This window comes from Priceomyces carsonii, assembly GCF_900007245.1.
Source record: "Priceomyces carsonii strain CBS4050 genome assembly, scaffold: Debaryomyces_carsonii_scaffold_4, whole genome shotgun sequence".
In the NCBI taxonomy this organism is placed as follows: Eukaryota; Fungi; Ascomycota; class Pichiomycetes; order Serinales; family Debaryomycetaceae; genus Priceomyces; species Priceomyces carsonii.
The window spans coordinates 1447452-1469778 of NW_026946677.1; the positions used below are offsets into that span (position 1 = coordinate 1447452).

The 22327-nt window shown below is 36.4% G+C and overlaps 11 protein-coding genes across 11 annotated transcripts; 4 read left to right on the plus strand and 7 right to left on the minus strand.

The window, feature by feature from the left end:
• Nucleotides 1–377: 377 nt before the first annotated feature.
• Nucleotides 378–1904, plus strand: PRCAT00004271001 (uncharacterized protein; the record flags this gene model as incomplete). The annotated part of the gene is made up of 1 exon (XM_062954260.1): nucleotides 378–1904. The coding sequence occupies one exon, from the start codon at nucleotides 378–380 to the stop codon at nucleotides 1902–1904; it is 1527 nt and encodes a 508-aa protein (XP_062810980.1).
• A 546-nt stretch (nucleotides 1905–2450) lies between these two features.
• PRCAT00004272001 (uncharacterized protein) lies at nucleotides 2451–3119 on the minus strand (the record flags this gene model as incomplete). The annotated part of the gene is made up of 1 exon (XM_062954261.1): nucleotides 2451–3119. One exon carries the CDS (start codon nucleotides 3117–3119, stop codon nucleotides 2451–2453), a length of 669 nt encoding a protein of 222 aa, XP_062810981.1.
• Nucleotides 3120–3740: 621 nt separating this feature from the next.
• Nucleotides 3741–4796, minus strand: PRCAT00004274001 (aldo/keto reductase family protein; the record flags this gene model as incomplete). Its single annotated transcript, XM_062954262.1, has 1 exon — nucleotides 3741–4796. One exon carries the CDS (start codon nucleotides 4794–4796, stop codon nucleotides 3741–3743), a length of 1056 nt encoding a protein of 351 aa, XP_062810982.1.
• An 820-nt stretch (nucleotides 4797–5616) lies between these two features.
• On the minus strand, nucleotides 5617–7584 carry PRCAT00004275001 (uncharacterized protein; the record flags this gene model as incomplete). The annotated part of the gene is made up of 1 exon (XM_062954263.1): nucleotides 5617–7584. One exon carries the CDS (start codon nucleotides 7582–7584, stop codon nucleotides 5617–5619), a length of 1968 nt encoding a protein of 655 aa, XP_062810983.1.
• Nucleotides 7585–8243: 659 nt separating this feature from the next.
• PRCAT00004276001 (uncharacterized protein) lies at nucleotides 8244–9761 on the minus strand (the record flags this gene model as incomplete). Its single annotated transcript, XM_062954264.1, has 1 exon — nucleotides 8244–9761. The coding sequence occupies one exon, from the start codon at nucleotides 9759–9761 to the stop codon at nucleotides 8244–8246; it is 1518 nt and encodes a 505-aa protein (XP_062810984.1).
• A 605-nt stretch (nucleotides 9762–10366) lies between these two features.
• Nucleotides 10367–11788, plus strand: PRCAT00004277001 (NAD(P)/FAD-dependent oxidoreductase; the record flags this gene model as incomplete). Its single annotated transcript, XM_062954265.1, has 1 exon — nucleotides 10367–11788. The coding sequence occupies one exon, from the start codon at nucleotides 10367–10369 to the stop codon at nucleotides 11786–11788; it is 1422 nt and encodes a 473-aa protein (XP_062810985.1).
• A 264-nt stretch (nucleotides 11789–12052) lies between these two features.
• Nucleotides 12053–12379, plus strand: PRCAT00004278001 (uncharacterized protein; the record flags this gene model as incomplete). Its single annotated transcript, XM_062954267.1, has 1 exon — nucleotides 12053–12379. One exon carries the CDS (start codon nucleotides 12053–12055, stop codon nucleotides 12377–12379), a length of 327 nt encoding a protein of 108 aa, XP_062810986.1.
• A 280-nt stretch (nucleotides 12380–12659) lies between these two features.
• Nucleotides 12660–14051, minus strand: PRCAT00004279001 (uncharacterized protein; the record flags this gene model as incomplete). Its single annotated transcript, XM_062954268.1, has 1 exon — nucleotides 12660–14051. The coding sequence occupies one exon, from the start codon at nucleotides 14049–14051 to the stop codon at nucleotides 12660–12662; it is 1392 nt and encodes a 463-aa protein (XP_062810987.1).
• Nucleotides 14052–14504: 453 nt separating this feature from the next.
• On the minus strand, nucleotides 14505–15569 carry PRCAT00004280001 (D-mandelate dehydrogenase-like dehydrogenase; the record flags this gene model as incomplete). The annotated part of the gene is made up of 1 exon (XM_062954269.1): nucleotides 14505–15569. One exon carries the CDS (start codon nucleotides 15567–15569, stop codon nucleotides 14505–14507), a length of 1065 nt encoding a protein of 354 aa, XP_062810988.1.
• A 796-nt stretch (nucleotides 15570–16365) lies between these two features.
• Nucleotides 16366–17859, plus strand: PRCAT00004281001 (uncharacterized protein; the record flags this gene model as incomplete). Its single annotated transcript, XM_062954270.1, has 1 exon — nucleotides 16366–17859. One exon carries the CDS (start codon nucleotides 16366–16368, stop codon nucleotides 17857–17859), a length of 1494 nt encoding a protein of 497 aa, XP_062810989.1.
• Nucleotides 17860–18138: 279 nt separating this feature from the next.
• PRCAT00004283001 (uncharacterized protein) lies at nucleotides 18139–22133 on the minus strand (the record flags this gene model as incomplete). The annotated part of the gene is made up of 2 exons (XM_062954271.1): nucleotides 18139–22046; nucleotides 22106–22133. 2 exons carry the CDS (start codon nucleotides 22131–22133, stop codon nucleotides 18139–18141), a joined length of 3936 nt encoding a protein of 1311 aa, XP_062810990.1.
• Nucleotides 22134–22327: the final 194 nt, after the last annotated feature.

The window sequence follows — 22327 nt, forward strand, 5'->3', positions numbered from 1 at the left end:
TTAGATTTAACAGATTTGGAAGACAAGACTTTTATATATCCATTGTGAAAACGTTTTTGATTACAGTTAAATTGCAGCTTGATACCTATTTATTTTAGATATAGTACAATTAATATTATTCTAGTTAAATGATTTTAATCAATTTTTCTTCGCAGCATCTTCTCTTCTAGAATTCATAAGCATGTTGAAAAATAAAAAAAAAAAACTGTGGCGCCTATGCGATCTACTAATGCCTTTTTTTTTTTTTAGGTTTTTTTTTTTTTTCTTCTAAATAAGAGTAATATTCCATCCGCCATCTTCTAATGCGTTTTTTTGTCTCTTTTACTAAAGATTAAGAATATCTTATTCTTGCCACCCTCTCCTGTTCATAGTCATAAATGACCAAAAATTCTTTTCCTGACAGCGGTATTGATGAGATAAAATCTATAGCTATCATTGGAGCAGGCCCCTGTGGCACTGGTGCTTTGAAAGCGTTCATAAAAGAAGGAAGATTTGGTAGAATTCAAGCATTTGAAAAACGTCCAGATCTTGGAGGATTGTGGAATTACACAGTCGAAACTGACGAAAAGTCTACTCCGGTTCCATGTGAGAGCCCTTCTTTGGATATCGACCCTGTATTCAATGAAAACACAGGAAATTTTGTTTGGCCGTCTCCAGTTTATGACTATCTAGATACCAATGTACCTAAGGAGATTATGACGTATGTTGACGAACCATTCTCAACTGATTTACCCATATTCCCTCACAGATCTGATGTTTTAGAATATATGAAGCATTATGCTACAGAGTTAAATAATTTCATTCGATTCAATACGAAAGTCGTTCATATAGACCTTTTGAATGACAACAAGTGGAAAGTCATCTCGAGGCCTGTGGTAGAGGAGACAAATGGTGGTAAGATTTCATCCAGAATTCAAAAGTTTGAAGATAAGACTGAAATATTTGATGCTGTTGTAATTGCCACAGGTAACTATGATATACCATATATACCGAATAGGCAAGGTATGGAAGAATGGAATTCAAAACATCCAGGAACGATTTCCCATGTGAAATCATATCGAAATCCCAAAACCTTAGAACAAGAAAATGGTGAAATATTAGTAGTTGGAAATTCAGCATCAGCTGGTGACTTAGCATATCAGTTGGCAACTACTCTCAAGCGTAAAATTTACAAGTCTAAGAGATCAGAGAATCAGTTACCGACAGGAAAAAGTAATTTTGTCATGGAAGTTGCTGACATAAAAAGGTTTGATGCAGATTCAAGGTCCATCTATTTAGAAGATGGCTCAAAGTTGGAGAATGTCTCGAGGATAATATTTGCTACCGGTTACTTAAAATCTTTCCCTTTTATGGATCATTTTAATCGGACACAGTTTCCACTTTTGACGGATGGAAACAAAGTTCATGGTATATATGAACAAATCATATTATATAATTACCCCAACTTAGCCATAATTGGCCTACCAAGATTTGTATTACCTACAAGGAACGCAGAAACGCAGGCTTGTTGGTTATCCAAGGTTTGGTCTGGAAAAATCAAATTACCTTCTGTTGAATATATGAGAGATTTGGAACGCAAAAGAGTGGAAGACAAAGGCTCGGGTAAAAAATTTCATGACTTGATATTTCCGGAGGATGTTTTATATTCTAACCTGTTAAATTCTCAAATTTTTAATAGCGTAAAGACTCTTAAAAATTCTGAAAAGGGATTGTTACCTAAAGTTTGGGATAAGGAACAAATCAAAATAAGGGGCTCGATAAAAGCAATAAAAGAGTCTTACATTATCTATAAAGAAAGAACAGGAAAGCTTGCTAAGAGTGTTCAGGAATTGGAAGATGCTAAGATAACGGAGCCATTGTTTATATCCGATGAAGAGTTGCGTTCATTAGGTTTTGACTTTTAAATTATATTTAAAAAAAAGAGCATAGGAATCTTCACTTTAATTTGGAAAGATAATAAAATCGATCCCTTATTACATCTCTATAATAGAAAGTAATATATCATTGGTTTTCATGGTAGCAACAGATTAATTTGAATTAGATTAGTTCCTTAAAAAACTCAAATTGTGATTTGACATATGTTCAGGAGAGGAAGCGTTCTTTTGGTTATTTTTTAATTCTCAAGTTCGCCTTGTTTTTTCGAGTCCCTCCGTATTAGCTTGAAATGGGAAGAGTACTACTTGAAGGATCAACTTAAAATAATATATCGCTTGCTGGATAAACAAAATGCTAAAAATGATGTTCCTTGAATAATATTATAGGACCGTAGATTTATGGAATAGACAATCTGTGATTTTATAGAAAATGTATATCCAATGAGAAATATGAAGGAATGGATATATATTTATGTGACTAGATGGAAAAAAAAAATTTGTTGTCTATACAATGAACAATTATATTTCTTTAGCTTCTCTGCTAGATCTGCTACTCTTTGAAATATGAACTTAATTTTATGAGAAATTTGTACTTAGGGTTATATTCAATCTTTTAAGGACTTCTTCTTCCAGTAGAGGCTTATTTGCTCCATCAGGATAAGGATTTTTCTCTTTGAAGTCTTTTGCAACTTCGCCCATTGTCACCCATTCAACGCCATCATGTTTATTGATATATTCAATTAGCCTTTCATGCATAAGAAGAGCATGTGGCCTCCCGGAGGCATCAGGATGACATGTAATTGGAAAAACAAACTCATCATATTCGCGATAGAAATAGTCAAAATGATCTTTCCAAATATCCTCCATATCTCTAGCATTCGCCCATCCGTAGAAGTCAGGATTATTTTTTACGAACATCATTGCTTCAAGATCATCTAGATGCCAGCTTCCTGGTATTTCCACCATTCCCGTATCCTTTCCTTTAATTAGTGGCTTCATCCAGTCCTCCGCTTTCTTGGAGTAGTCTATCTTTGTCCAAGAATCTCCAGTCCGGAGCCAGTATAACTGGCAATCGTGATGACTCATTGAATGATCATATTCCACTCCATAGCTTAAAAGCAAATCTACACCTTCCTGAGAAGTTTCCCAATAGGGCGCAACGTAGCCTTTTGGCGGTTTGCCACAAAATTTTGTAAGGAGTCTGAAACTTCTATCTAAGACGTCTTTTTGCTGTTGATAACTCATTTTGGTCGGATCTTCGTGAGAATATCCATGTAAACCACTATTAATGTCAGTAGTGGATTCTTTAGTCTCTCGGAAAATACTTACAATTCATGACCATTATCTCTTATCTTTTCACATATATCAGGAAAAGTTTCTAAAGAGTGCCCCGGTACGAACCAAGTTGCCCTAAGATTGTATTTATTGAACAATTTGAGCATCCTTGGGACACCAACATTCCCAGCCAAAAGACCTTTGAACCTAGTTAGTAAGGTTAAAAAAAGATATGAAAAAAATCAAGACAAAAGATATCTTACCTCTTGAGATGTCACTCACAGAATCTTGACCGCCGTAGGACCCCAACCATCCTGAAACAGCATCGAAATCAACGCCATAGCAACACAATACTCCTATCATTGTTAGTTATTGAGTACCTTAAATTGAATAGAAACTACATACTCTTCCCCATGGTTTTTAAAAAAGTTAGCGAATAATATTTTGATAATGCAATCTCGAGGCATATATATATTATGCTTCTCATTATATGAAATTGAGTTCCGCTGAATTTCCTATCAAGGAAATCCCGCTATATTGCAGGAAAAGAAATTATTCCGAGATTCGGTATAGAAAGTAGCCCCTAGCTCTTTAAGCAAACTCATAGTGCAGATGATCTTCATTATATCTGGAACCTTTAACTTCATTGGTTTTGCAAATATCTTTGATCTTAGAAAGGTCGTCATCAGTCAACTCCAGTAATTCGGTAAAGTTCTTTTTTATCCTTTCCTTCGTAGAACCTGAAGGAATTGGAATGATTTTTGTTACACTGTTAATTCCTTCGTATTGCTTTCGCTCAGATATTGCAAGTATCCACGACAAGGCTAATGACTCTAAAGACGTTTTCTTTACATCGTGGGCAAACTCATATAGACGTTTAACTAATTTCATATTCTGAGATAGATTCTCCTCGCTGAATTTACCCAAGCGCCTTCTATAATCGTCTTTAGCCATTTCATTTAAGAAATTATCGCCCTTTTCGGCAGCTGAATCAGTCAAATATCCTCTACAAAGTGGGGAATAAGCAACAACTGGGATACCAAGCTCGGATGCAGCTTCCAAAACCCCGTTAAAAATCAAATCTTGACACATTAAGGACATCTCTAACTCTATAAAGGATATAGGGAAAACCCCAACGGCCTTTCTGATAGAATTAACACCAACTTCGGAAATAGAGATACCATCGATTTTGCCTGCTTTGACATATTCTGCAGCGCTCCCAATAGTCTCCTCATATGGAACTTTTGGATCGACCCTACAAGATTCAAAGATAATTTTGGGTCTTAAAGAAGGATCTTGAGGAAAGTAAGATATGATATTTTCAATTGAACGAGAGACTTCCTCCTTAGAGCTGCTTATATTGAAATTGGTAAGATCCAAACCTCCTTTGATACTAATAACTAGATTACGATTGAACTCTGGCTTATTATCATCAACAAATTTTTTTAAGAGCTTCAAGTTAGCATCCTCAGCCCCATAGAATTCACCTCCGTTTATAAACTTAACGTTAAACTCAGGACTCGTAGTCACATACTTGAGTGTTTCAAGCAACTGTTCAGTGGGTCGTGGATTTGTTGTCCAGGTCATACTCATAGTTCCGAAGCCCAAACGGCTCCCAACTTTAACAGTGGAAAAATTCAGACTCATATTAAATACCTTAGGAGATTTCCTCTATGAAAAGTAAAAAGAATTGCACGTATATTATCAAAGATTTTTATATTTGCCACAAGATAAGATATAGGTCCAGTATTTAAAAATTTTAAATCCTGAATATAAGAGAAAGGTGTCGGGTTAAATCCCTTTTTATTGATCCTGAATATAATGTAATCTTATCGGACTTATATAAGAATTCTGCGCTGTAAAATAAGAATCAAATTTTTGCAGCTTACCGGAAATAGATATTCATGCCCCTCCGTATCAAGGTTTTATTATTGCTTGGAGTCTTTTTTCCTCACTCATGAATTTTTCAACATTTGTTTCAAATCCCATTCTGATGGTATAGTTCGCATCAGTCTCTCGTTTTATTCCCAATGGTATTTGAAACCATTTGTGCTATAATTTTGAGTAGAAATAACTCACATCAGATTCTGTCTATTGAGCCATAAGAAGGCTTTTTGATGATCCTGTTAGAGAAAATTCTTTTAAAACCGCACCGCCTCATACTGAATCAAATGTGACCAAAAAATAAGAACTTTTCATAAAAAAAGATACTTTAATTTGTCTAAACAATATCTAATAAAGTAAAGTGGATTTTCACTAACGTAATCATGTAAATAGATACAATCACTGTTATTGTTTATGCATTCTTGAAAGAAAATCGTTTCTAGGCAATAAAAAGGTATACTGCTAATTGCCGTCTATACTTGAGTAGAATTTCGGTTTTTATGAATAGAAAGTTTCATAACGAACGCAAGTGCAAACCTGATCAAAATCTTCAACATGTAACATTCATGCTCTCAAACAAATCTTAAACACACAATGGCAAAATAAGACCATTTTCTTCTGCAACTTCTGGCCAAAATATGAAGGTGGAACCATCTTCATTCATCAGCCATATTTTTTCTACTAGCAATATGACAGTAAAAAATTTTTCTTTCTTCGTAACCTTGTAAACTTCCTTGAGATTTTCCATATACCAAGAACGAGTTTCTTGTCCGATAATATCACATCCCACAGCAAAAATGGGCAAAATCATATATATATTCATAGTTGTTTCACCTTTAGCTTGATAAAAGTCGAAAATTTCCTGCAAAATAGGTATCATTCTTTTCACTAGAAGCAATGTTAATGTTGACACGGAGGGAATGTTATAAACCAATTGATATAACAAAAGAGAAGTAGACTCTTTCAAAAATATCGCTATCTTACCCATTTCTTCACAACTTAGTAACATGTCTTTTATTTCATTTTTCGGTACTTCAGTCAGCAGCAATCTTGTTTCAGTATCTCGTGCTTCATCTAGAACCCTGGAAATGTTGCAGCTATTTAGTGAATCATAGCTGTGCAAAAAATCGTGCCCATTGGTATCTGAATTTTTGGCCATCTTTAATAAGCTGCACAAATGAAGTATCTCACCAACAACTGATGTAATTTTCTTCATAAAAAAGTAATATGAATTTGAGTTTAGGTTCAAAGGAATGTTGTAGACAGAATGAATGTTTTCAATGTTCAAATAATCAATATTATTCTTCGATAAGTTGTAGCCATATCCAGAGAAATAGTGAAAACTGAATATCTTCGCAAAGAATAAGCCGTTAGGCGTTTCACTTAATTTTTTAACGCCACCTCTTAAAGAAATAATCTTAAGCATCAATGTAGTTAGATTTAGCCAATATTCGGGATCAATTACGGCATTGAACTTTCCTATTTCAAGTAATAGTATTACAATTGCTATAGTATGATCGCAACAGGTGGCACAGAAATAGCTCAACCTTCTCTCTAAGTCACTTATAACGTCTTCGCGTAAAGAATTAAGCTGAAGAGGAAGAATTATGCCGGGTTTTGATATTGAGTCATCTGATTTTTGTTCCAATGAGACGTTCCACGCAGACCATAGTAAGATTGCCTTAAACACAGTTATATTACTGAATGCAAGTGATAAGTATATATTCAAAATCCGTCTTGTAAAGTTTTGCGAAGCTTCTCCATCCTTGGAGTTCGTGCAAAATAGATACTTATTAGTTTCTTGAGCATACTGATTACAAAAATTGTCGAAAAGGAGCTCAATAGTCTCAGTTGAGATATAAGACGGTAGATTGATAAAATTGGCTTGATATTTCAAGGATTTATGAGACTTATCAGCCATAATTCTGCCGGAAAGCGTTGGTGCCTCAATGAACATTTCATTTTTCAAGTTATTAGTATCGATAACTAAACCGTGTCCTATCGAGCTATGTTTGATTTCACACTTGTATGAACTGCTGTTCAATTTTCCGGATTTCGTGAACTGTAATTCCAAAGGTATGTCGAGGACCGCATTGTGCTCTTGGTTATACGTCGGTAGACTATTAGAGAAGTCGATTAATCCTACTTCATTTACTCCATAAGTATTCATCGTCTCTCGTTCAAGACGTGTCTTATCATTTTCCAAAAAAATTTCATGAGTTTTTTCGTTTAAGATTTGCTCCAGTGGAGAACCAGAAACTGAAAATTCTTTTTCATAGATGCACAGCAATCCCACACTTCGGATCGTTTGATGATGAGCACTTATATCATCTCCTTCCTTCACAGTACAATAAATATAATTTTTAATTATGTCAGTGGCGACCTTTCGATTGAAATTAACATCTTTCTGATTCTTGCTCTCAATAGATTCGTTGTTGGATACTGTCGATTTGACTCTCTTCAGAGTATACGTTGGCCTAGTAACCCTTTTCCTTTCATCTCTTTTCTTATTTGGACCGTTGTAGTGAATTACTCCGAATTCTGGGGTCATGCATTCTAACCCTTTCTTTAGACAAAACGAACACGTAGATTTGAAGGCGCCAATATCACATTTTTTACTACTCTCTGTTAGTCTTTGATTTGCCTTCAAAGTTCAACTAACTTACTTTCTAGATTTGCATGCAAAACATGCCCCTCTACTTATTGTCGCTGCTCTACTGCGTTTCATAAAGTTCCTTATTTAGGTATCCGTGAATCTTCGTTTACTTCTGTATTTTATTCTTATCTCGCGAAATATCAAATTCTATCTAGTAAAATGTTTCACAACGGACCAAGATATACAACACAAAAGAGTCTAAAAAGAGAAAGAGATTCAATTCAATATTTGTTTCTTATCTATATGTTTACAAGTTTCTTTCGTAAGCGGTCACTATCCTGTCAAATCAAAATATGGAAAAAAATTATCATATCTACTTTAAGACAAAACTGAAGAGTGTCAGAAATACTGAGTGACCTTTACTAGAGGCTCTATAATTTCAACATAATTTTTTATAAGTCAAAGACTTGAATGGATTTGGAAGCCTAAAAAATGTTAAAAGGACTATTATAAGAGATCCATCTTTTAATAGAAATAAGGGAAATAAAATAGTCGAATGAATTAAATTCAGGTGATGTTTAAATACTGAAAAAAACCCAAGATCAACATGCACTTCAGTAGCAGTATCTAAAGTCTATATTCTCAATGTCTGTTTGATCGGCAAATTCAGCATTTTCTATATGAACATGAGTGTCACCAAGTTCTACCAACTGGGTAAATTTTTTTCTGTTTCTATAATAGAATGCCACTAGCATGACTACCGGAGTAATCAAACTTAATGTTGCAGTTGCTGCCATGACTGTCTTAGCGGTCGGATAGTCAGAAGAAGCTTCAGAGTCGAGAAATGTCTGTGGTCCTATCATATTACCGGCACAAAAACCAACTAAAAATACGGCACTCACCGTAACTTTCTTAGTATGGCCCGCTATATTAGACGCTATTATTGAGGTCATCGTGGCATAACTTGCAGTTTGTAAATAGTTTAAGTAGTATCCAACAAGACGAGCGCTGCTATATTTGCAAAACGCTAGAAGACAAAGGCCAGTAAAGTTTAAAGCGTTGATAAAAAAGCAAACAAGCAATCTGCTAATAGAAAATTTACGTTGGATATAAGCAAAAAGTGCAGGAAAAATCACGTCTATACCACCCCCTATCATATTCATCAATAATGCTGGCCCTGTCCCGAAACCGAAATCATCCAGTAATACAATAGAACCAAAATTACCTAAACCTCCGTTTGAAATACCGTATCCTATCATGTAAAATAGTAAAGAGTAAGTGCATATATCAAGTAATGCCTCTTTAAATTGATACCATTTGAAGTGTTTGTTACCAAAACCTTGATTATTTTCTCTAATTCTGTTCACGACATCTAGTTTCTCTTTCTCATCCAAAAACCATGCCTTAGCTGGAATGTCAGGAATATGAAAAATAGAGATAAGTCCGAGTGCAATCGTAATAACTCCTGTAATAACATATAGGTCTTGCCATGCTGTAAGCAGTGACAGGCTCAGGTGTGTATAAAGTCCATATGCTATGCCTGAACCTAAGATAGTACCGAATCCCTGAAAGCCTTGCCAAATACTACATCTCATATATTGCTCGGACTTCCTATACCACTGCGTTGTTAAAATAATATAAGCAGGCGTCATGAAACATTCAAGAATACCTAAAAGCGTACGACAAAGTAAAAACGTTGAAGCCGTTCTGCACGCTGCGTGGCAACATAAAACTACTCCCCAACTTATTATAGCGACACTTAAAACTTTTGATAATGGAAATCTCTGCAAAATCAAATTCGCTGGCAATTCGAAAATTAAATACCCGAGATAGAAAGAGGTTCCTACCCATGAATACTCCAGCCCAGTCATATTCAAATCTTCTATCATTCCCATTATAGATGCATACGAGCTTGTGGATTTATCCATCAACTGAACAGACATTAAAGCACAAATAAGAGGCATGAGCCACCAATCTATTTTTCTTAAAAGTTTCTTGTTTTCTTCCTCAGTCAATTCATAAGATTTACTCTTTGTGGCATAGAAGAGTGCCTCATCTGCAACTTTATTGTCAACTTCGTTTGACACTATCACGCTGATGTCTGTGCTCTTTGAATCCTTTAAAACGCCCATCTTAATTGAGTAATGATCTTGAAGAGTAATCGAAATGTGGTTTTGTTTTATATGTGTTTCATCTTCCTATCTTTGATTCATGTTATCGGAAACTATTTGATGATCAAATTTCTTGAAGAAAACTTTTTCCCGAATCTATTTCCTTTCTGAATTATATCAATTTTACTCGAATCTACTGCCGTTCTCAAATCCAATTTCTTCATTTAAAATTTCTTATTAATTTCTTTTTCGCACGAAGTACATCACAATTTCGAATCAACTTCCTAATTTGGATATTTTTCGGAACGAATTCCTTATCGAGATGAGATCTTAAAGCTTGATCGATTTCTATATCGGAGTGTCGAAGATAAAAAAAATTCATCGAATCCATTTCCTGATTTAGAATTTGACGTGAAAATAAGACATACCAGTTACTTGTGATTAAAACCTATTCAGTGCTAGATAGTCTATATGAAGGAAACGGCAAAAGCGAAGCTTCCAAGTAGAGAAATAGATACGGTGTCGAAAGAATTAGAAATCGAAGTGTCTTAACTTCAATATATATATAAGATCTACCAATTCTCCATAATTGTTTCGGTTATTATATGTGCTGAACTCTCTTCAAAATGGAACAAAAAAATAAAAAGATCATCATCGTTGGTGCCGGTGTATTTGGAGTATCAACAGCTTACCATTTGGCAAAGTCGGGCTATAAAGATATCACGCTTATGGACAAGCAGCCATATGAAACTAATTTTTATGAATCTGCTGAAAATACTGCAGACGCTGCTTCAAGCGATTTATCGAAAATTATTAGATTTTCTCATTACAACAAAGACTACCAGGAATTGGCTATGGATGCTATTGTCGAATGGGACAAATGGAATGAAAGTATCAGTAAGTCAGATGATTTACCTCAGGGCCTCGATAATGATCCTATTTATGTCAAGTCAGGATATGCTCGTTACTATACTGAGGATTTTACACGTAATGCCGAAGAAGTCGAAAACTCGAAATCATTCAAAAGAGTTGGGCTCGAGGATACACAGTACGACCTGAACAATGAAAGAGATCGATATAGAGCTAAATTTTCGGGTCTTAGCCACAGACTTGATCCGTTGAAGCTATATAAGAAGAAGGACATCAAAGGAGATGAAATAAAAGCTCATCTCGATATTACTGCGGGATTCGCATATGCTTCTCGTGCCACGTACTATTGTTTGTACCTTGCAAAGAAGTTAGGTGTCAAAACTGTTTTTGGTCCTCAAACTGGCTCTTTTAAAGAGTTCATAAAAGTAGGTAAAAAGGTTAAGGGCTTAGTTACAATGGACGGTAAACTGCACCCTGCAGATCTCGTTATTGTGGCTTGCGGTGCTTGGTCTCCCAAGATTGTTCCAGAATTGCAAGGTATCAACCAAGCTACTTCTGGTAATATTCTTATCATTAAAATCCCAGAGGAACGCAAAGATCTTATTGAAAAATACAGTGTTAAAAACTTTCCTGTTGTGGCCTGGGAATCATATGAGAAGAAAGATGATGTTGGCGGTGTTTTCTTTTTTCCTCTTATACAGCCAGGCAATTATTTGAAGTTTGGTGCAAGACTCACAAGATATACGAATCCAAAGAAGGTCAATAATAAAGTAATATCTGTTCCCATTACCGAATCTGAGGATCCTGCTGGTGCCAAGATCCCTGCTGATGCCATTTCTACTGTCTCTATGTTTATCAAACGGTATATGCCCGACATAGCTCATTTACCTTTCCATAAGGTAAGAATGTGCTGGTACTCTGAGACCATTAATGATGACTTTTTGATAGATTGGGTGCCTGATAATGAAGGTCTTTTTGTCTGTGGTGGCTCTTCAGAACATGGCTTTAAGTTTTTACCAACAATTGGCCTATTCGCAGTAGAAAGACTCAACGGTGCAAATGGTAGATTTAATAAAAGGTTTGCATGGAAGAAAGCATCTACTAAGGATAGTAAGTTGTTCGAGTCTAATTTAAAAAGTTTGAATATTAGCGATATAGAACTCAAGAGTAAAATTTAAGCGGAGATCTGTCTTTTCATTTTTTATTAAAATATTTTTTATGGCTATATTGCTAAATATATTGCTAAATCATCTTCAATAACTTTTAAACTTGTAATATTTATTGCGTCTAAAATAGAATCTTTCCCACATAATTTTTGCAATGAGCTCCTCCGCTAACTTCATCCATAGATACTGATTGAAATTGCAAGAAAAGCTGACTTTCTCGAGTAACACAACAAGACAAATAAATAGATCTACAATTTAGACGATAAATCAAAGCAAATGCATTCTTCTATCTTCGTTAGTATTAATTTCAGTATCATATATAGACATCGAGTAAGAGATCTCGTGAGCATATTACTCTTTACTATTGTCGTGTCCATAATAATCGCGTTGGATGCTTACAACTTTCGGGATTCTGATTTTATATTACATACTACTCTTCACACTCTCTTCATCGAACATCCTAAAATTTCCTATCAATACTGTCTTCAGACTGATGAAAATGGGAAATGGACATTATGGCATAAAGTTATGGCGGGAATAAGAGCCAGTTTCGGAAATCGAATTCAACTGTCAGAATTCTTTGGTATTTGGAAGGGTGTCTAAGTAACACCGCAAAAGAACAGAACTTTAATAATTGGTCGCCATATCTTTACCTAGTGTATAATATGAAATGATTCCAGTCTATTGGGCCTTTGTTGGACGAACTCTGACTGAAATTTTTTTGTTATTGGAAGACTCTAAAGTAATGGATTTCCAATATCTCAGGGTGAAGATGTTGTATATGTTGACGAATTCAATAAATTGATTGAGTTGACCAAACACAATAGAATGATACCGTCTCATTTTATCCCCGTAAGATGTGATATGAATGTTTCTAATGTAATCATATATGGTAAATTCTAAAACCACCATAAATTAATATCAAAGCACAAGCAAATCCAATCCATAGTATTACTGACGAGATAGTACATGTCCATCCAATACCAACATTATCAATTTGAGTTAACACAGTTGCAGATGCTACAGCAGCAGCCACAAATCTTATCATGTAATTAGATGCAATAGCATCTCCCTTCAAATGAGGTAGACAATCTATACAGTATGCATTTAAGCTGGGGAAACAAATCGTTTGAGATATACCACAAAAGAGCATAACAATTATAGGTAGGGTCATCCCCCCTTTTTTTGAGTCTATGGACCAACCATATACAAGGATGGATCCTGGCAAGCCCAACCCATATGCTAGTATCAAAGACCGAAGTCTATCCTCTGCAACTCTCTTTCCCCTTTTCTTAATATATTTTTTGACAATATGGTCAGCCCATCGGCCACCAAAAAAAGACCCAATTAGATAACCAACTCCAGTGGGTAAATAGAACAAACCAGCATAAATGGGTTTTTCAAGGTTGAATCTCGGGTTGATTACATACCTGATAGGAGTTAGCAAGATATACATGTTGTAATGTATCGAACTACTCATTATACCAGCTAGAATGAGCTCTTTGTGTCGCATTGCTAATATAACTCTAAATGGATTGAAGGGAATCCAGATCAATTTCTTACCCGTTTCTCTTCTCAAAGATCTATAAGCTAGGTGTTTAGAAGTTTCAGGTAATATTGTGAATGCCAACAAAAAGTCAAAGGCACCAAGTCCCGCCAATGTCCAAAATATCACTCTCCATGAGGTATAAGTGACGATAACTCCGCCTATGAGGGGACCAAGAGCAGGACCTATTTGGGTACCAGATAAAACCCATCCCATTGCAGTACCCCTTTCTGTTGGCCTGTAAATGTCTCCAATTATAGATGCGCCCGTTGAGAAGAAGGCAGTGCCAAAAAGTGCTGTTGACATTCTGAATACAAAGAACATCGCTAAATTTTGCGAGACAGCTACTAGTATGGTTGAAACTGTGTACATCAAAAGACAGACGATAAATGCAATCCTCTTTCCATATAAATCTCCCACTGGACCTAATAAACATGGTGAAATGGCCATGACTATGCAGTACAAGGCATTGGAGATGTTTATAATGGTGCCTGTCGAGTGAAAATCACTAGCTATCTCAACGGTGGCTGGTAAAAGCGCAAGAGAGCTCATTGGAGACATAAGACATGATGTAGATACTATAAATACTAGTAAACGTTTTTTTGAAGGTGCATGGATATTGTAAAAAGCTTCGTCGTCCATCTCCTCAACCGGGACGTTATCACTGACTCCATCAGTAGATTGGAACGTTTGCACACCCATTGCTTTATTTTCGAGTATCTCTACCATTTTCTCATTAGTAATATTTCTATAATTCAGAAGTTAAATGCTGTCTTTGCCTTATACGTTAATTTATGATTTAATTAATATCAGAAGTTCAGCATCGGAAAACATGCTCCGGACTTTTGTTTTTTCGGCAATGCAATTTTTTACAACTGAGATAAGATGTGCCGAAGTAGGTGCAGAAGAAAACTCGAGAGAAAAATTAACAGGAAAGAGCGCCTATATAAAAAAGTTACGATTTAAAAATGTAAATGATCACCACTTCAAAAGGAATCATTCAAAAGCGAGAATTGGTTAATCTGGGTCTCAAGTCTTTTCTTTATTCGTCTAGCATCATATTAAAGCAACTACAAATTAAATAACCGAGTGTGAATATAAATAAACTGTCAAAAGACTAGAGATAATAGAATGAGACATTTTAGATGTGAAATTGAGAATTTGTGAGCCAGTATCTCATATTCAGCTTAAAATCTCTTTATTAACGGCATTTGGCTTTCCCGCACCATAAAAATACTCAATTAAATTATCGACGCACTTTTTTTCAAACTTTCTCCATGAGGCCCTGCTAACAGCACCTAAATGGGGCAATAAAGTAATCTTCCAATTATTAAGCAATCTTTCGTGTATTTTTGGTTCGAATTCATGAACATCAAAGCCAGCACCGACCAACTGTCCCCTTTCTAAAGCATCTATCACTGCAGCCTCGTGTACAATTGGACCTCTAGCTATATTTACTAACCTCACTTTGGGTTTCATCTTTTTAAAAGCCTCAAAACTAATTAAGTGTCTTGTCTCTTTCGTGTACGGGCATAGCACTAAGATGCAGTCAGATTGGGCCAAGAAATCATCAAAATCTTTGTAGTAAGTCAAAGAACCCTCCTGGAAATCGTTTTCAATTTCTGCCTTTCTTGAACGGTTATGATAAATTACTTTCATTCCAATCGCCTGACATGCTTGTGTAACTAGTTTACCTATATCACCTAGCCCAATAATTCCTAACGTGTTACCACTAGGATCGTCAGCGATTTGTGCTAATTCCTGCGAATCATAGTAATGGCCACTTCTCACACAATGCTCAGCGTAGGAAGTATACCGGAAAGAGGCTAATATTAAATAAGTTGCGATATCTGCTGTGGCCCTTGAGCACGAATCTGGCGAGTTGCAAAATATAATCCCCCTTGACGATAAATACTCAACGTCGACAATATCGTACCCATGACCTGATTGTACGACAATTTTTACAGATTGGGGCAATAGTCTGACGGCTTCATCTCTAAGTATATAGTGATGAACGTAAGGACTTGACTTTAGCCAAGTTGAGCGTAACACGGCTTCAATGTTACCGATCTTTCCGTGGTTAGGTTTTTTTAATTCTTCAATATATTCATGTACTGTGTCGAAATCATAAGTCACAATTTCAAATTTCTCATTGACAAGCTCCCATGATTCCTTATGATGAATGGGCTTATCCCAGGGGATGTAAAGGATCCTTGGCTTCTTTGATTGACCCTCTTGTACAGTCATACCTTCGTATTATATTTCATTGGGACTTCTTTGCAAGCTAGAAGTTTTTATTTGTATCATCGGTAAAATGGCTCCGATACGATACGTCCAGGGCTGATGGATTAATTTTATCATCCTGCATATTGTATATAGACTCGATTTGATAGCTTGGGTAAGGACTGCTGGCCGTGCTTCGGTATTTTGTCAATTCTAATACTCATTTCTGTCCTTTGGATCCGATAAAATTTCTCAAAAAGGGAGATTGAGTATTCATAAATGTATTCAAGAACTGAAAATAAATATTCAGTACCATCAAGGTTAGGAAAGCTTAACACGTTTGTGTTTCCTGCTGTAGTGCCATTTAAGCAGGCGTTTTCCAATTTCCAATTCACACCAGATTTATCAGGAACACTTTAAATTGCTCGCTCGGCATATTAGTATATTGTTATCATCTAAAATTTTGAGCCTTCGCTTGAGCCTGAACAACAACAGGGTACAAAAACAGTCCATGATAAGAGTCGCCAATTTTTTCCTGAAGTCAAGTGTGGGCTCCGAGTAGTAAATATCAAAAAATGAAGATCTCTTCTGATGTAAAGTTTGATCCAAATCTTATTACTAAGTTGGTTCGATTTTTGTGGATGGTTGCAACACGCAGTTAAATTTAGGTCCTGCAGTGTTATCTCAAATTTGCTTATCGGAAAAAACAAGCCGATCGTTCAAGTTTTATCTCATACCTTAAATTTTCAATTCTATATAATAGGTGACTTTGCATACCTATTTTCTTTTTTCCCGAAAACTTAAGATCATAGACTGAGATATGAATACCATAACACCATGTGAAGATCTGAAAAAGGTCAAAAACATCGAAGTATCGGTGTCAACAGTATCAGATTCTGGCCAGCATTTGTTCGATCACGAGATCATTGAAGATCCAGAACTAGAGAAGAGAGTCTTATTCAAAATGGATATATTTCTTGTGACATTATTTTCATTTGCTTATTTCCTTGCCAGTTTAGATAAGTCAAATATAGGCAATGCTAAATTAGCAGGATTAGTGGAAGACTTAAACTTGGTGGGGAACCAATATGGGAATGCCGTGTCTGTTATGTATGCGACATATGTTTCATTCGAACCAGTGTATGCAAACTTATTAGGGATCTTTGGTCCTAAGATCGTTTTATGCTTTTGTTTAATGGGTTGGAGTGTTGTGTCGATATGTACATCTCAGTGTCGTAATTACTATGACTTGATCGCATGCAGAGTTCTATTGGGTCTTTTTGAATCTGGCCTTTACCCTTCTGTTAATATGGCATTAACCATCATGTTTAGAAGGTCACAATTGGCGAAGAGATTTTCTTACGTTTTTGCCGCTTCAGCTATAGCCTCAGCTTTTGGAGGTTTGATTTCATATGGATGCACTACAATGTCAGGGAAAGGCGGTTTGAATGGTTGGAAGTGGATGTACATCATCGAAGGGTCGATATCTTTATTCTTCTTACCTTTTTACTTAATTTTAATACCTAACAAATTTGAGAATGCCCTCTGCTTCAACAAAGAGGAGAAGGAGTATATGATAAAACGGTTTAAAACAATGTCAACATATAAAGAAGGAGAGAAGATTAGCATGAAAGATGTAGGTTCTGCTTTGAAGGATTTTCGTACTTGGTTGACTGGCGCAATCCAATTTTGTCTTGATTTGACTTCTTATGGCTTGGGAACTTTCATGCCAATTATAGTGAATGGTCTAGGGTTCACTAGTATCGATGCTCAGTTACTCATGGTACCAATATATTTTGTTACTGCAGTATCTTATCTTATATGTGCTAGAATTAGCGATCGATTTTGTCTTCGTTGGCCCTTTGCGGTAGGTGGCTGTATTGTTACCGCAATTGGCTTAGCAATTGTCGTTGGCGCCACGAAGATGGGAGTAAGGTTCTTTGGATTGTTCATTGTTGCTGTCCCACTCTATGTTTGTCCCTCGATGAACGTCGTTTGGATAAGTGGAAATACTGCAAATTTTTATAAAAGAGCTACTGTGGTCGGAGTCAATCAACTTATTGGAAATGCCTCTGGCGTTGTGTATGGGCAAATGTTTTCTACAGCTGATCTGCCAAGGTATATTAAAGGACTTTGTGTCTGCTTAGGCACTCAAATCATTGCCTGTGGTGCATTCGTCTTCTTGTTATTTTACTATAGAAGACAAAATAGAATTAGATTAGAAACGATTACAACTGCAGAAGAAAACGGAAAAGATATTCCCCGTGAAAAAGAGAAAGGTGACAAAAGTATATATTTCTTTTATAGTTACTAGTTCTAGTCAGTCTCTTTTATAGTCAATTATAATGTATATGAAAAACGATGACATACTTCGTTAGAAGAAATGGAGTAACATCAATTATAAAATAAACAATCCTAAAGATTCATCAATGTTCTTGATTAACTCCTTCATTTATTTCAAGATGGGATTTCTTGTTCTCATACATTTCGTTAGTATTTCGGTAGATTGTTAAACAGTCATGAAATTTGAAGAATATATTTATAAACTTTGTAAAAATCATCTAACTATTAGAGGTTTAAAAGAGCCTAAATCTTAGTTAGTTGCCTGGGTAATTTCTCTGATGGCAACACTACCTGTCAAAATTTTTGGTGGCATACTTTTAGAATTGATTGAAGGGAAGTTGGCCTCGCATATTTTTAAAACTTCCAGCCCAGATTCTTGATCAGCAGGCTTACCCCAACCACCTCCAGATGGCGTTTCGATTCTAATCCTATCACCTGGCTTCGTCCAGACGCTATTCTTTCCACCTAAAGCAACTTTTCTGAAGGAGTTATCGGGTTGCTTTCTTAACCAATAATTGTATCCTCTTCTTCCTGGATATCCTCCATCCATTCCATAAGGAGCAAATACACGCCTTTCCATAAGACAAGTGGCTTGTAGCGGAATTGTAAATTCAATTTCTCTAATGACACCATCGCCTCCTTTGTTCAAACCTTCACCTCCAGATCCTCTATTTATTTCATACTTTCTAATAATGCATGGATACTTCTTTTCGAAAGATTCAGAATCTGTCATTCTGGTATTTGTTGTATGCACTTGGACACCTGACTGACCATTGAAGTTTTCTCCTGCGCCACCACCACCAGCAATAGTCTCATAATATCCAAAAACACCATATTTACTATCAGATGAGCCAAACGTGAAGTTATTACAAGTCCCTTGGGATGCAGCAACAGCACGGAAAGCTTTGAAAATCACATCGGTGATTCTTTGGGCAGTTTCAACATTTGATCCAACAGTGGCTGCTTCAAAAGAAGCTTGAAACAAGGAGCCCTCTCTAACCCTGATATCGAGAGGTGCCATGCATCCACTATTAAGGGGAATATCGACATTGATAAGACATCTTAAAACATATAGAATTGCACCATATAGTACTGCAATAGGACAGTTCAAGTTTCCATAATATTGCTCTCCAGATTCTGAAAAATCTAAGACAGCAGTTCCCTCCTCTCTATTAACGGTTATAGTCACGGCAATAGCAGTCCCATCATCTAAGTAATCAACCGCTTTCATCGGTTGTCCACCAAATCTATCATATGCAATTCTCAAAAGATCTCTAACAGCCATCTCCGCAGATTTCTGAATTGCGTTCATATATAATTTGATAACATCAATGCCGAATTCTTCGATAAGGGAAGTTAACAATTTTATTCCTCTATAGTTCGCAGATGCATGAGCTTGAAGATCGCTTATGTTGTCATCTAGAGCTCTTGAGCCACTACATCCCTCGAACTGGCTTGGCTTGTTATATAAGTAGTCAACAACAGTTTCTTCTTGAAATACACCCTCAGAATAAAGTTTTGCGGACTCAATTGCTGCACCTTCTTGCCAAATTTCTTTCGAATCCGAAGGCATTGATCCAGCTGTCATTCCACCAATATCAGCATGATGACCCCTAGAAGCCGTCCAAAAGAGTACATTGTTTGACTCGTCCAACACAGGAGTTAAAACAGTAATATCAGGTAAATGAGTTCCACCTGTAGAAGGATGATTGGCAAATAATACATCGCCTTTTTTCAACTTACCTTTCCAGAGTTTATTCTGTGCTTCCACAGCTTTAAACATACTTCCTAAGTGCCCAGGAATGTGAGGAGCGTTTGCTAGAAGTTTTCCATCTGAATCGAATAATGCACATGAATAATCTAATCTCTCCTTGATGTTAGTTGAAATAGCAGTCATTTGAAGTGTTGTCCCCATTTGCTCAGCGATTGACATGAATCTATGTCCAAATACTGAAAGTTGAATGGGGTCAACAACATCGCTTGAAATATCTACTTTCTTGGACTGAGAAACAGTAACTAACACATGTTGACTCAAAACCCTTGCAAAGCACCGAGGCTCAATTACGATGGTTTGAGTGTTATCAATTATGGTAGCAGGCCCTTCTACTTTCGAGCCCTTAGGCAAAGAGTGTAAAAAGTATATTTTAGAAGTAACCCAGCCATCTGCTTCAAAGTAGACTTTATGCTCCTTAAATGGGGCAGATACTTTAACTTCTGATATAACATTCGCCTCTTTGAATGGGTTGATTTGATCGTCATTGTCGCTGTGTATAACTAATCTAACTCTAGCGTCTTCAACTATGATTCCTCTATTTAATGAGAATCCAAAATCCTGCTGATGCTTTTTTATAAAGAGAGATTCAAAATCCCAGCTATCTGTTGGTTTCAAAATCATTAAACAGGTATCAGTACCCACATACTTGATATTGAGATACGATTCAATTGTAGTAGGATTATCTCCTGTCTTTTCTTTTTCATACTCCGATTGCACCTCTTGTTGCAACTGTTTAACTTTTAACTTTATCTTTTCCAAATTATTTTCATTCCAGATCAATGAAACCGGTTGCTGTTTTTCTACCACAACATCTGCTAAAGATATTCCATATGCAGACAATAATGAAGAATACTTGTGAACGACAACATTTTCAATATTTAAAGTTCTAGCGATAGAACAGCAATGTTGACCTCCAGCCCCACCAAAAACAGCGAGGTTATGATCGCAAGTATTATATCCCTTTCCTTCTGTCAAAGTTCTAATGGGCCTGCTCATTGCTTCATTAGCTACCTTCAAGAACCCACATGCTACTTCCTCTGGAGTGATTTTAAACTCACTGCTTTCCGTATTGATTCGATTAGCCAATTTTTCGAAAAGTAATTTTGATCTTCCGACATCCAATGGTTCATCCTCATTAGGTCCGAAGATTTTAGGGAAGAATTCTGGCAATAGCCTACCTGTAAAAACATTGGCATCTGTAATGGTCAACGGCCCTCCTTTACGATAGCATGCAGGCCCCGGATCAGCGCCAGCTGATTGAGGTCCCACAACGAACATACCATTTTTCCAAAACAACATCGAGCCTCCTCCCGCCGCTACCGTTGAAATATCTAGTTGGGGAGTATTTAAGTGTGTTTCACTTACAACGTTTTGAAAAATATGCTCAAATCTTCCTGAATACCTAGACACATCTGTCGATGTACCGCCCATATCAAAGCCCAAGGTTGCCTTTTTGATTCCTTCTCTTTTATCGTGGCAAGATTTTGCATATCCTACAACCCCACCAGCGGGTCCCGACAAAACTGCCCTTAGTCCAGTAAATTTATACCACGGACAGAGAGCGCCATTACTCTGCATGAACAAAAGCTTGTGACCCATAGCCTCTAGGCCGCCCTTGAATCCGGATCCAAAGCCTTTAAGGTATTCTTGAATTTTGGGTGAAAGATATGCGTCGGCTACTGTTGAGCTACACCTATTGATAACTCCAATCTGAGGTTGCAATTCAGTAGAAACTGAAACCTGAAACCCCATTTCTCTAGCGAGCTGTGCTACTTGGATTTCATGTTCCGGGTAAAGATATGAATGTAAGAAGCAAATCGCTATGTTATAGTAACCATTTTCTTTTAATTCTTCCAATTGAGTCCGGACTTTATTTAAATCTGGCCTCTCAAGGATTCTAATGATGTCTCCTGTTGAAGCTGCAACTAAGTTAGGGTCCTTGTTGTTTTCGAGGGTGATGGGCTCTTGGGGGCCTCCTCCTTCAGTATAATTTTCTAACGTAATACGCTCATTAATTTCAATCACAGTTGAATATAATTGCTCTAATTTCTTTGCACTGATATTAAAAATATCTGGCCTTGTCTGATTACCTATAGCTAAAACGTCTCTGAAATCTTTCGAAGTTAGCAATGCAACTCTTGCACCTTCCCTTTCCAAAAGTGCATTTGTTGCAACTGTAGTACCCATTTTTATGGACTCAATCGATGTGAGTTCCAATTTTTCTCCTTTAGGAATTTCGCAGCCATTCGCAACTTCTAAAACCCTTCTAATACCTTCAGTTGGCGCGTCTGGATAATTAGCTGGGTTCACAGACAATAATTTAAAAACCATCTCATCTTTTCCTGGAAGAGAAGCGTATACATCAGTGAATGTTCCTCCCCTGTCTATGAAATGTTAGTCTTTACATGCAGATTCAAACTGAGTCTTATTATCCCCTACTTACCAATGGCTATTTTGATTCCTTTGTCCATATTTGATACTCCTAGATAATTTTAATGATATTATGATTATTAATTTATAAAATTTGGCATATATATTGAATGAATTGAAGCTTATTTATACTCTCTTTCGGATTGCACCTTACCTCACGATCGGAATATTGGTCCCGAAAGACCTCAAAATGTGAAGTGGTGCATATAGTGGTGCATACACCGATAAGGAAACA